Here is a 12,779-nt window from a genome sequence, read left to right as displayed (position 1 = left end):
AATAATCCTATTCAAAATGGTACGGCCCAATTCCATATTAAAAACAATGAAAACTTCTATTTATATGATCAAATATATCCCGTTTCGGACTTTGTACGGTCTAGATTGTTTTACAATAAGAAACGTGAACGTATAAACAGGATCTACCATTTCAAAAATGGTGGTCGACAATCATCGTAGACTATCTCAGTGCCTGTTGTAGTCCGGTCATTGTCGTAATTTCGTTGAATCCCAGTGGCCTTTTCATTGCATAGGTCTGAGTCGCTCAGGATCCTCCTATAAAAACCCTTACCTCACTCTCCTTCTCTCTTGCGTAGATCCTCAAATGGCGATTACAGCAGCATCGGCGGCGATTGGCATATCAAAGCTCTTTCCCACTTCTGCTTCTTCAAACCCTCAAAACCCTACTTCCAAAACCCCTTTTCTCATATCTCGAACTCAAAACCTCTCTTCTTCCTCTTCCTCCCATCTATCCGGCGGTGGTGACAGCAAGCTCCTCTCCAAAGCGGTTTCCAGCTGCAAGAAAACCGTTCCCGGTTTCAGATCTCCGATCTTGGTTTCTCCGAAGGCCGTTTCCGACTCCCGGAACTCTCAGACCTGTCTCGATCCCGATGCTAGCAGAGTATGATCTTTTTCTTTCAGCTGTTTTTCTTCCTTCCTTTCTGTTTTTCTCTTCTTATTTTTTTGGGAATTTTCAGGTAATTTTTCTGATTTTCTTTTTCTTCCTTGAGAAATTCTCCGATACTCTCAGAGCACTATAACTTATACTATTCCTAGTTGGATCAGTTCATGTGGTTAGTTCAATCGATCTATCTGGACCGTCTACAAAGTCCAGAACACAATTCATGGACTACTATGCAAGAATTTCACTGATCAAGTGATCTATCCACCCTCGATTTGGCCCTATTTTTTATAGCCATCCTTTTTCCAAGATATGGATGGAATGGCTATGATTGTGTAACGAAAATGATTCTTCAGAATCATAAGCAATGCATGATGGGCCTTAACAAATTGATGGATCAGATTGTTGATTGGTGCTATTTTTTTAAAACAATCTTGACTGTCCATTTTAAAGGCCCTTGATCATGTTTAATATTTGTTGGATTAGTGTAGTTTTTGTATTGTAGCCCATGGAACATGGGTTGGACCTGATGAACGATGTGGATGGATGAATTGGATTGAATTGAAGAGTATCCAATTGGACCAATGGAACTAGGAGCACTTTAAGTTATAGTGTTCTGAGAGCACTGGAGCATTTCTCTTCTTCTTTCTTTATCTGGGTCTGATTTTGATTTTCTAAAGAGTGATTTGAGGAAAGTTTGGTATGCGGAGAAGATCAGAAAGTTCATTGAGAGTATCAGAGTTCAGGAGTTTCAAGCAGTCTGTATTTCGATCTCTCTCTCTCTCTCTCTCTCTCTCTCTCTCTCTCTCTCTCTCTCTCTCTCTCGTTTGGATTGGATCTTGATGTTGAAGATTGCATTCGAATAGTTTTTCTTCATCATTTTTTGTGTTTTTCTTTTTTATATGAATTAGATTGGATCTCAATTTGAAGACAAATGAGTGGTGAATTTGGTGGGAATGCGGTCTGGAAGAATATTGGAGATGATTCTTGATTTCTTCTTTCTATATAGATTGTTGTTGATTTGTTTTTACTTGATGATCTTCTTCTTTTTTTTTCCTGATTTGGATCGGATCATGATTTTGAAGGAATTTGATAATTTGAGGAGACTGCTGTTTCAGTTTGGAAATTTTGTGAGAATTGGAATTTTAGTCTTTTGCCAATATTCTTTTCTGGTAATCTGTTATTTTGTGATTTGGGTTTGTTGTCGGTTTTGAAATTCTAGTGAAGTTGGGAATCTTGATGAAGTGCAGTCTAGAAAAATGATGGGATACAGTTGCGATAATTGATTTTCTAGGTTTTTGATATCTAGTATTGCTGTCTTGTTTATATTTTTCTTGGTGATCTATTTCTTCTTTTTCTCTGTTTTGGATGGGATGTTTATCTTGTGATAACTAGCAATTAGATTGTGGCTTGGGAAAAGATCAAAGCATTCCAAGGATAGAAATTCTGATTGTTGAAGAGTATTGGATTATTATTATTATTATTATTATTATTTGTCATTCTGGTTATTTTATTGATGATCAATTTGTTTCTGTGGTTTGGGCTGGTTTTGAGCTCTATGCTAATGCATTTGGGGGGAAGATTGTGACACTTGTTACATTTGAAATGAGGTCTCGAAGGATATTTTGGGGTCTAGGGATCTTTATAAGTGTCAAACGCTGATGATAGATGGTTTAATGGTCATCTCTCTCATTGTCGATGGTTGTTGTAGATGTCAGTCTTTCTTTGTTTTTTACTTTTTGAAGTGATGTAGTTGATTGTCTGATAGTCTACGGATTTGATTTTAGTGTTAGCTATTTATTTACTCTCTTGATTAAATGGTTCGGGCGATTGAATGGTTTCTCTGTTTCTTTTTTCCTGCAGAGTGTATTGGGAATTATACTTGGAGGCGGAGCTGGTACCCGCCTGTACCCTCTCACCAAAAAGAGAGCAAAGCCTGCTGTTCCTTTAGGAGCCAACTATAGGCTAATTGATATTCCTGTTAGCAATTGCTTGAACAGTAACATATCAAAGATCTATGTTCTAACACAATTCAATTCTGCATCTCTTAACCGCCACCTTTCCCGTGCATATGGAAGTAACATGAGTGGATACAAGAATGAAGGGTTTGTTGAAGTTCTTGCTGCTCAGCAGAGCCCTGAGAATCCAAACTGGTTCCAGGTAATATTTTCAACTCTGCCCAATGGTTGCTGATAAGCTCATTCTCTGAATGGGTTTGGTACTGTTTATCCCTTTTGATGTATGCAATTTTGATTTGGAACAGACTCCATTTTTTATATTAGAAAATTGGTAGCGATAAACAGAGTGCCCATCAATGTGTACTGTATGATTAAACTTGAAAAGTGAGTTCCACTATGCTAGAAGAAGAGTAAACTTTACAAAGGACTAGGATCAAGATGGAGTAGACCTCAAAGAAGAGATCTATTCTACATGTGTATTTTAAGCTTCAGAATGGGAATCATTGCTCAGAACAACAAGGTTCTTATCCTCTCCCTCACAAAATTTAAGAATCCTCACACCAGAGGCCAATGCGCCCCACTCTTATCTTAGAGAATCGGTGAATCCATAGAGAATCGGTGAATCCATGGATTTCCTGTGAAATTTACATTGATGTTGTTTATCGTCAGTGAATCTCAGAGAATTGGTGAATCTACAGATTTTCTGTGAAATTTACATCAAACTTGTTAGGTATACTTGTTTCTTATATTTATGTAATGGAATATGCAATAAAATAAGAATTCATGTACATATAAATATTGTGTGTTTCAGAAGCCAAGTTGTTCATTCTGTTTGGTTCACAAACAACTCTGATCTGCATGAGAGGCTAATGGAATTATCAAATTTGCCAGAAAGCATGCAAGAAATTCTCTGTTTTTCCACAGTTTTTTTTTTTTTTTTTTTTTAATAATTATAATCAATACTCTTCCTAAGATTTCAAAAGCTCAATTCTGCTTTTGTAATGGGGCTGTTTGGATTGAAATTTCGAAGAAATATGACTTCCTAGAAATACCAATCTCAATTCTGATTGTTCTTAAGAGAATATCTTTACATGTGCTTGCACTTCTATTCTTACAAATCCCACATATGCATCCATGCACACAAATGATTTAGCATTACTGCCATAATGACAGTGTTAACAGTTGGAAGTGGGCGTCCATTCTAACTGTTTCCTATGGTGCGGCCCACCTGAGTTTCCCTTTAGCCTATTTATGGAGCCATGCACAAATGAGGCAGGGCATGCAAGATGGTTGGAGTGGATGTCTTACATGCATCCCGTGGGGCCCATTCTATAATTTTACCACCACAATTATGGTGGTAACGTTACCATGGAATCATTTCCCTGTATGTATGCATGCATGTTTGTAGACACGTATGCTCACGAGCCTGTTGCATGTGTGATGATGTGATGGTATTGAGCTCTTTTCCTTCCGCCCAAACTGTCTTCTGCTAATGGACTGTGCTGAATGAATTTCTGTGATGTATTTACAGGGAACTGCTGATGCTGTGAGGCAGTATTTATGGCTGTTTGAGGAACATAATGTCATGGAATTCCTAGTTCTTGCTGGAGATCATTTATATCGTATGGATTATGAGAGGTTCATTCAAGCACACAGAGAAACTGATGCAGATATCACTGTGGCTGCATTGCCAATGGATGAAAAACGTGCAACTGCATTCGGTCTGATGAAGATTGACGAAGAAGGTCGGATTATTGAATTTTCCGAAAAACCTAAAGGCGAGCAGCTTAAAGCAATGAAGGTAGAGAATTCTGATGGTTTGACTTTGGTCCTTTGTTTGATACAATTAAATAGTAGTCATGATACAATTAAATAGTAGTCATGATTGCGCTGCATGAATTCTTATTGAGGATATGGTTCTCTCTTAAAATGCTTAACAAATGAATATTCTTATTTTCTTCCCCCACTTCATTTTTTTTTCACATCTTCCATTTCAGGTTGACACTACCATTTTAGGCCTTGATGATGAGAGAGCAAAAGAGATGCCTTATATTGCAAGTATGGGTATTTATGTGGTCAGCAAAGATGTGATGTTGCAGTTGCTTCGAGACAAGTTCCCTGGAGCCAATGATTTTGGAAGTGAAGTTATTCCTGGTGCAACTTCCATTGGAATGAGGGTATGTCCAACTGTGATGAATTTAATTTCGTAACTCTCTCATGGTACATTTCAATTCCAATATCCTTGAACTATCAGAAAGCTTTGGCAGTTTAGGGGTGTGGATGGCAATCATGGCATATTGCCATCTCAATATCTATTCTTTCTTGATTGCATAGATTATTTCTTGAAAAAAATAATAATAATAATCCCTCTGCAAATGAAACTGCAAAATACCCGCATACATATTATTGCTCTCTCTACAACTAGAGACATCATAAAGCTGTTTTAATTTATAAGTCTACATCCTTCAGAATAACAAACATCTCCTTAGAGCTTCCAGCATTAACTTCTCTCTTGCAGTGCATTCCCATTGTTAAAGCTTCTCATTTCTTCTTTTTTATTTTATTGGCTTTTTATAACTTCTACAGTTCACGATAAAAAATGTTATTTAGTAAAAAACAAGAAAATACAGGGAAAAAGGAAAAGGCTTACAATAAAAGGAGTCTCCAAATGTAAGAGTCAACTTCAGAGACCCTTTACCTTAACCATAACCCCTCAACCATATTATTAGCTTCTATAATAACATAGAGAAAGTTTGCATCTGCAACCTGAAAACATGCTGGATCTCTGCAAATTTATTTGCTTAATTCCATCACCCAATGCAACACATGGGTGATGATATGTGGTGAGCTCCCTTCCATGGTCTCTCCAATAAAAGACACTTCTGCCATGTATGATATCGCAGCCAGCGTATTCTTCAACAGCCATCTGGACACTTTCTAAACACTCTAGACTCTGCCCATAAAGTGTCTACTTGATTCGAAAGTCACTTGATTTTCAGTGACACAAGTGATGCAGGTGCATCTCCACACTGGGGTGGTGTCTGTGAGATGTAGAATGGTAGTGGGACCAATGAGATGCGGGGTAACCCATGGAGAGATCTTGGTCGGTTTTCTTGTGAGGGCCTAGATAAAGGGATGGTCAGGGGCTTCCCCAACAACTTTGGAGCTTTTTGTCCTTTTGGCTGGTACTCCTTGCATCAAGTGGTATCAAAGCGGGAGACCAATGTCCGAGTCTCCTTACTGGTGTAGGTGGATGATGCAGGTGCATCTCCACATTGGGATGGGGTGGCCCACAAGGTGGGGTCTGTGAGATGCAGAATTGCCACGGGGTGGGTCCCAATGTGGGGCTTGTGAGATATAGGATAGCCCACAAGAAGATCTTGGTCGATTTGCCTGGGAGGGCCTAGAAGGGATATTCTGGTGCTTCCACAACAGCTCTGGAGCTTTTGGTGCATTGGCCGGTACTTCCTACATCAATAATCGATCCAGTACAAATTCTTCATACCCTATTATAGTGTGAATGTATATGTGGGACTCAAGTTGCCCACCTAAATCATGATTGGGTAATTCTGGATGTAAAATTAAGGGCTCGCACAATGATTAGGTGTAGAAGTGGCCTTGTTCCATGATCATCTGAACAGAGTTATATTGGGTCATGATGAAACCCCTCCTATCCATTGATCCACTGTGACGATGGGTGGGCCCACTTGGGCCCCAGTTGTAAATTTGGACTATAATAAGCTATGAATAATTTCCAAACAATCATTTTAGGTTGTTTTTATGTTTGTTTATTGCAGCTACCTGATCTAACTTTGTAGGCCTCTTGATAAATTATAGGTACAAGCCTACTTGTATGATGGCTATTGGGAGGACATTGGTACAATTGAGGCTTTCTATAATGCGAATTTGGGGATCACCAAAAAGCCAGTTCCAGATTTTAGGTATGTGTTTCGGAAGGTTGAAATCAAGAAATTTATTATCGAATATTGAATTATGTACAATATCATACTATCACTTATTTTCTCTCTATATGCAGCTTCTACGATCGTTCTTCTCCAATCTATACACAACCTCGGTACTTGCCACCTTCCAAGATGCTTGATGCTGATGTTACGGACAGCGTCATCGGTGAGGGTTGTGTCATCAAGGTAAGCTACTTGCAGTTGCAGATACAGTTCTGTACTAGGTTCTTGTTTCGAGCTAGGTTAGGACATTGCAATTTTGTATGCTCTCGGATTGAATCTTATGCCACCCTTCCTAGACTTCCCTTTGGCCTTCTCACCTATGGGTTTAAAATAGAAAATACCCCTTTTGTATATCATGTCCATTTTGTATTGTTTCTGAAATTACCAGCCTCATTTGCTGTAAATATGGCATGTTGTTATTGCTTGCAGAACTGCAAAATCCACCATTCTGTTGTTGGGCTTCGTTCTTGCATTTCGGAGGGTGCGATCATTGAGGACACATTACTGATGGGGGCTGATTACTATGAGGTAATCTCTCTTAATCAAATCTGACCCATCATCATGTTGCTAGCACGGTGATTGAATCCGCCCTAGTGGAAGTAACATCTCTTTCTTCGTGATCTTTTGGGTACAGTGATCTAATTTTGAATCTTGCAATGTGTTCTTCCATCAGACGGATGCCGACAGGAGATTTCTGGCAGCGAAAGGTAGCGTCCCCATTGGCATAGGAAAGAACTCTCACATCAAAAGGGCTATCATCGACAAGAACGCTCGAATCGGAGATGATGTGAAGGTCTTGATCTTCTTCTGAAAATTTTGAAACAGAACTCACCCTGATTGTGAACTGAATAGCCACTCTGTTTGGATCTTAAAACAACAACAAACAAAAAAGGTTTATATATATATATATATATATATAAGAAAGAAAGTAAAGAAAAGAAATAAATAAATAAACATTGATAGATGGACCACATTCTGAAAATCTTTTTGACAGGGCAATCCCAGGAACTATATGTTGACCTGAGACAAGTGAGGTCCACGGTTTGATTATCGAGACCATTGATTGGTTTGTTGTGCAGATGGGTCACATTCTGAAAATCTTTTCGACAGGGCAATCCCAACGACCCTTGAATTACGGCCTAAAACTGGATGGTTGAGAAAAGAAATGCAGAAATGTCCATATTCAACTGAAAAGGGCCAATCTGAACACACACGGCATGGTCCATCCATATTGGTAAGGGTACCAACAGACACATTGGTTTGGATTACTGAAACCTGGGCCCCACTTATTAGAACTGAAAGCAAAGCCTTGGGCTATTCATCCTGCAATTCCATCAATCAAATATACGCATACTCATGTCTTTAAGAAAAAAAAAAAACATATTGTATACATGTCTGCATGTATGCATGTCCACTTATATCAGGTTACTGTCATTTCAGATCGTCAACCAGGATAATGTCCAAGAAGCGGCAAGAGAAACAGATGGGTACTTCATCAAGAGCGGCATCGTCACCATAATCAAAGATGCGTTGATACCAAGCGGGACCATCATATAAAGACAAAGCCCCACCTTTTGCTTCACTTAGTAAGAGGAGGTAAAATAAGGGAGAGTCCTTCTCTTAACTTATGTTATCTATATCCAAAAAGGACCTCTTCTTCTGTAAAGTTCTTCTCTTCTTATTTTCTGGCTTTGTGAATAATCTCATCGGTTCTCTTTCTGGATAGATAACGGCAAAATCTCATGTGGTTTACTGATTATATATCAACTCAACTAGTTCCTCTGATGAAGTTGGAAAATCGATAAGATAGATTTTCACATGCAGCCGCCGCATGCAAAATTTCTCATACTAGTACGACTAGCAACATTTCACCAGTTGGGGGAAATCTGATCAGTGTAAATGGCGGACCCCGACAATGGAGATCACCTGTCATGTCAATCAAGCTCATCCGCTCTGTAGGTGGGCCACACCTTTACATTTGAGTAGTGCCATCTTCGTGTCCCTTGTCATTGGCCTTATCTTTGCACCAAATAATCGTCAACTGCGGATGTATGGGACGTGGATTTCCTGCCAAAACCTTTCGTGGGGCCCACCGTGATGTTTGTGAGAAATCCACACCGTCCATCCATTTTGCAAGCTCATTTTAGGACATGAGACCAAAATGAGGTGGATCCAAAACTCAAGTGGGCCATGCGAGAGGGAAAACAGAGGGAAAAGTTTCCCAGCGTTGAAACTTCCCTGGGCTCTACCTTAGATGTTTATATGCCATCCAAACCCTTTATAAGGTCATTCCCACTGGGTTGAAGTGTGAAGAAACCAAAAACTTAAGCCTGATACAAAACGTTTGTGGCAATAAAGGCCTCAGTAAATTGCAATTACGTTCCTTTCAAGTCAGGTGCAATTCATAGACTGAAAGGAAATTCCAGTTTAATTGGATATTGCATCTAAACATGTGCCACATTCTCACATGTGCTGTGCGAATCAACTCACGATCTCTACCACTGCAAATCGCTTTGTCATTTTTAAAGTAAAAAAAAAAAAGTCTATTCGCCCACTGCATGGTAGAAATCGGATGCATACTGAGTTACTCCTCTAATCGTACTGAGTAAACTCAGTTGGGCCCACCTTGAATGTATGTGGTCTATCCACGCCGTTCATCCGTTTTTCCATATACTTAAGTGGTTGAGCTCAAAATTGAAGCATATTCAAAGATCAAGTGGATGGAAACAGTGGGGATAATGATTTCCACCGTTGAAACCTTTCTAGGCCCAACAGTGACGTTTACTTGTCATCCAACCTGTTCATAAGATCATACAGACATGGATGAAGGGGAAAAAAAAACAAATATAAGCTTCATCCAAAACTTTCGTGGCCCCAAGAAATTTTCAACAGTAGACGTTCAATTCAACTGTTTCCTATAGTGTGGTCCATTTGAACATTGGATATGCCTCATTTTTGGGCTAAATTCCTAAAATTATCTGTTAAAATGGACGAACGGAGCGGATAAAATACATAAATCATGGTGGACCACACAGAGTTTACTCATATAGCGAGTCCGCTTCCTGAATGTAGCGGTCTTGATTGTCGTTGCCGCTCGTTGCGCCTGCTAGGATGATCGTTGCACTATCCAACTTGTCCCCTCTTTTGCGTCTGTATGATGCCCGAAAATTGTGGCATGTTGGACAAAAATGACTAAGGCTTGCCTACCCTAGAAATTACCGAAAAATGGCTAATTTCTACACCCAATGATTCCGAGATGTGGCCAACTTTTCGATGGCTAATATGTCATCACATACAATTACACCCATTTGCAAGGTGGATGGTAAGAGATATGCACCATCTTCCTCAACGTTCCTAATGGGAGAGAGAAACGGGTCAAAGCGTGCTCGACTGCGTGATGTCTTGAGGACTTCACATGGATGAGATCCACCCCGTCCATCAGGTTCGCCACCCTCTCTGTGGACCAGTTTAGAAAACCGGGCCACCTCAAGACTCAGGTGGGCTACACCAGGCAGAACAGCTGTGAAGGGAAGCACCACCATTAAAATCTTCCTAATCGTGAGGTCCACCATCCAATCTGCTCATTTGATGTGCCGTGCCAGGATGAATGGGTTCCCCCAAACTCATGTGGGCCACACCACGTGAAGTATGATTTTATACTATTCCCAATGGTCCAGCCCATCTAAGTCTTGGATTGGACTGATTTTTAGGATTCATGATGAAAATCCAGTGGCACATCTGACGGATGGGGTGGATCTGAGGCACGTTATCTCCCACGCAGTGCCTGGTCGGCTGTAGGCATGTTTCTATATAGATTGTTAGAAATTTTGTATTGAAAATATTAGATAATATTCGGAAAAACAGAAAATTAAATAACGGAATAAAATAAGAAAAGATAACTTATTTGTTTGAGTCGAAGTGTGACTGGGTCACTCGACTTGAAACCAAATCTATTCTCCTTGGACCAAGTCTCAAGTGTAATATAAATCTTGGATAGTTGGCCTCTGGGATCTAACGACTATTACCCAATTTCAACGGTACACTCCGTATTACATGAGCTCAAACCAGCATGTAGAACTTGAGTTGACTCGATAGCGAACTCAGTTAGTAAAACAACATTGGACTAAAGATGAATTTTAAAGGACTAGAATATATATATATATATATATATATATATATATATATATATATATATATAGTTTTTAATAAATGAATTCAAAAAAGGATTAGATCTATATATAGATATATAGACCATGATTAGGTGCTTAAAATACTATTTCAAATGGGTTATTTCCGTTGGGTTTGAATCCAATTAGTGCGACCACTCAAACATTCACATCCCTGATCGATAGGTGCAAGTATACTCATAGAGTACGGAACAAAATCGTTAGTGCAAGTGTACTCTCAATCCTCATATAGACCTAGACCTAGACCCGACCCAGCCTGGCACGACTCGGCGCATGAGCATCCATGGCACGGCAAGGCTTAGCGCGCATGTGGTCAATGGCATAGGTTCAGGCTAATGGCATAGTTCTCCCATTTGACCAAATTCACGTGCCCTATGAGAAAGCAGAACTCCTCTCTTATATACTTGGATTTTATTTTTTATTATTTGTTCTTTCCAATGTGAGACGAGATACACCAAAAACAAAATACTTTTCAAAACAAGAAACAATGGAGAATTTTGAATTTTTGAAACACTTTATTTTAAAATACAACATAATTTACACAAGCTACTACAGTCTAGGGTTAAAATCGTTACCACTTCATCTAGAACCGATACCCATTACGTATCAAACGATCCACCCAAGTTTTACACAGTTCAAAACCCTCACTAAATGCAAAGAAACGGTCAGGTCTTAACAGGTTAAATTGGGGAGGTTATTGTTGTGACACATCGTTGCGCCACAAGCTGATACATATCATTTCAACTGATATAGATTGTTAGAAATTTTGTATTGAAAATATTAGATAATATTCGGAAAAATAGAAAATTAAATAATAGAATAAAGTAAGAAAAGATGACTTATTTGTTTGAGTCGAAGTGTGACTGGGTCACTCGACTTAAAACCAAATCTTTCTCCTTGGACCACATCCCAAGTGCAATATAAATCTTGGATAATTGTCCTCTAGGATACAACCACTATTACCCAGTTCCAATGGTACACTCGTGGTACACGGGCTCAAACCAGCATGTAAAACTTAAGTTGACTCGACAGCAAACTCAGTTAGTGAAACAACACTGGACTAGAGACTAATTTTAAAGAACTAGAAAAAAAATCATTAGTTTTTAATGAATGAATTCAGAAAAGGATTAGATCTATATATGTAGACCATGATTAGGTGCTTAAGGGCTTGTTTGATTTTCCAGTTCACTGGTAAATGCAGTGTAAACGCGTTATAATTATTTCCTAGTGTATTCACCGCACTCTTCCCTAGGTCTGACTTGATCGCTTACTTTTTTGACACAAAAATCGAAAAAGCTGTAAAATATTTGTGGGTCCCACTGTGATGCGTGTTGGTTATCCACGCCGTTCATCAATTATGGCAGATGAAGTTAAGGCATGAGCCAAAAAAATGAGGCATATTAAAAGCTCAAGTGGACCACGCCACAGAAAAAAGTGAATCAAATGCTAACCGTTAAAATCTTCTCAGGGCCACTATTTCTTTTGGTGTGGGCCACTTGAGTGTTGGATCTACCTCATTTTTTGGTTCATGTCTCAAAATGTTGTGGTACAAAGGATGGACGGAACGGATATGTCATTTCCATCATCATGAGGTCCAAAAATTTAAACTAACACTTTTAAACCAATTTTTACAGCAGAAATTCTTAAGAATTTTCAAACGGGCGAAATGGTAATAATTACCCATTTACCGGGTATTTACACCTGCATTCAAAAATCAAACAGGTCCTAAAATACTATTTCAAATGGGTTATGTCTATTGGGTTTAAATCCAATTAGTGCAACCACTCGAACATTCACATCCCTGATCGATAGGTGCAAGTATACTCATGGAGTACGGAACAAAATCGTTAGTGCAAGTGTACTCTCAATACTCACATAGACCCAGACCCGGACCCGACCCAGCCTGGCACGACTAGGCGCGTGGGCATCCATGGCCCGGCAAGGCTTAGCGCACGTGTGGTCCACGGCAAAGGTTTAGGCTAATGGCATAGTTCTCCCATTTGACCAAATTCACATGCCTTATGAGAAAGCAAAACTCCTCTCTTAT

General features: G+C 39.3%; 1 protein-coding gene across 1 annotated transcript; it reads left to right on the top strand.

Moving 5' to 3' along the window:
- The first annotated feature begins 306 nt into the window (after positions 1-306).
- Positions 307-8,181, top strand: LOC131256019 (glucose-1-phosphate adenylyltransferase small subunit, chloroplastic/amyloplastic). The gene is made up of 9 exons (XM_058257014.1): positions 307-622; positions 2,486-2,782; positions 4,112-4,381; positions 4,578-4,757; positions 6,418-6,521; positions 6,617-6,728; positions 6,975-7,073; positions 7,219-7,338; positions 7,986-8,181. The coding sequence occupies exons 1-9, from the start codon at positions 326-328 to the stop codon at positions 8,100-8,102; spliced, it is 1,596 nt and encodes a 531-aa protein (XP_058112997.1). The 5' UTR covers positions 307-325; the 3' UTR covers positions 8,103-8,181.
- The last annotated feature ends 4,598 nt before the right edge of the window (positions 8,182-12,779 follow it).

Source organism: Magnolia sinica, chromosome 9 (assembly GCF_029962835.1).
Source record: "Magnolia sinica isolate HGM2019 chromosome 9, MsV1, whole genome shotgun sequence".
Classification (NCBI taxonomy): domain Eukaryota; kingdom Viridiplantae; phylum Streptophyta; class Magnoliopsida; order Magnoliales; family Magnoliaceae; genus Magnolia; species Magnolia sinica.
Note: the sequence above shows the minus strand (reverse complement) of the source record. Positions and strands in the feature narration are given on the sequence as shown.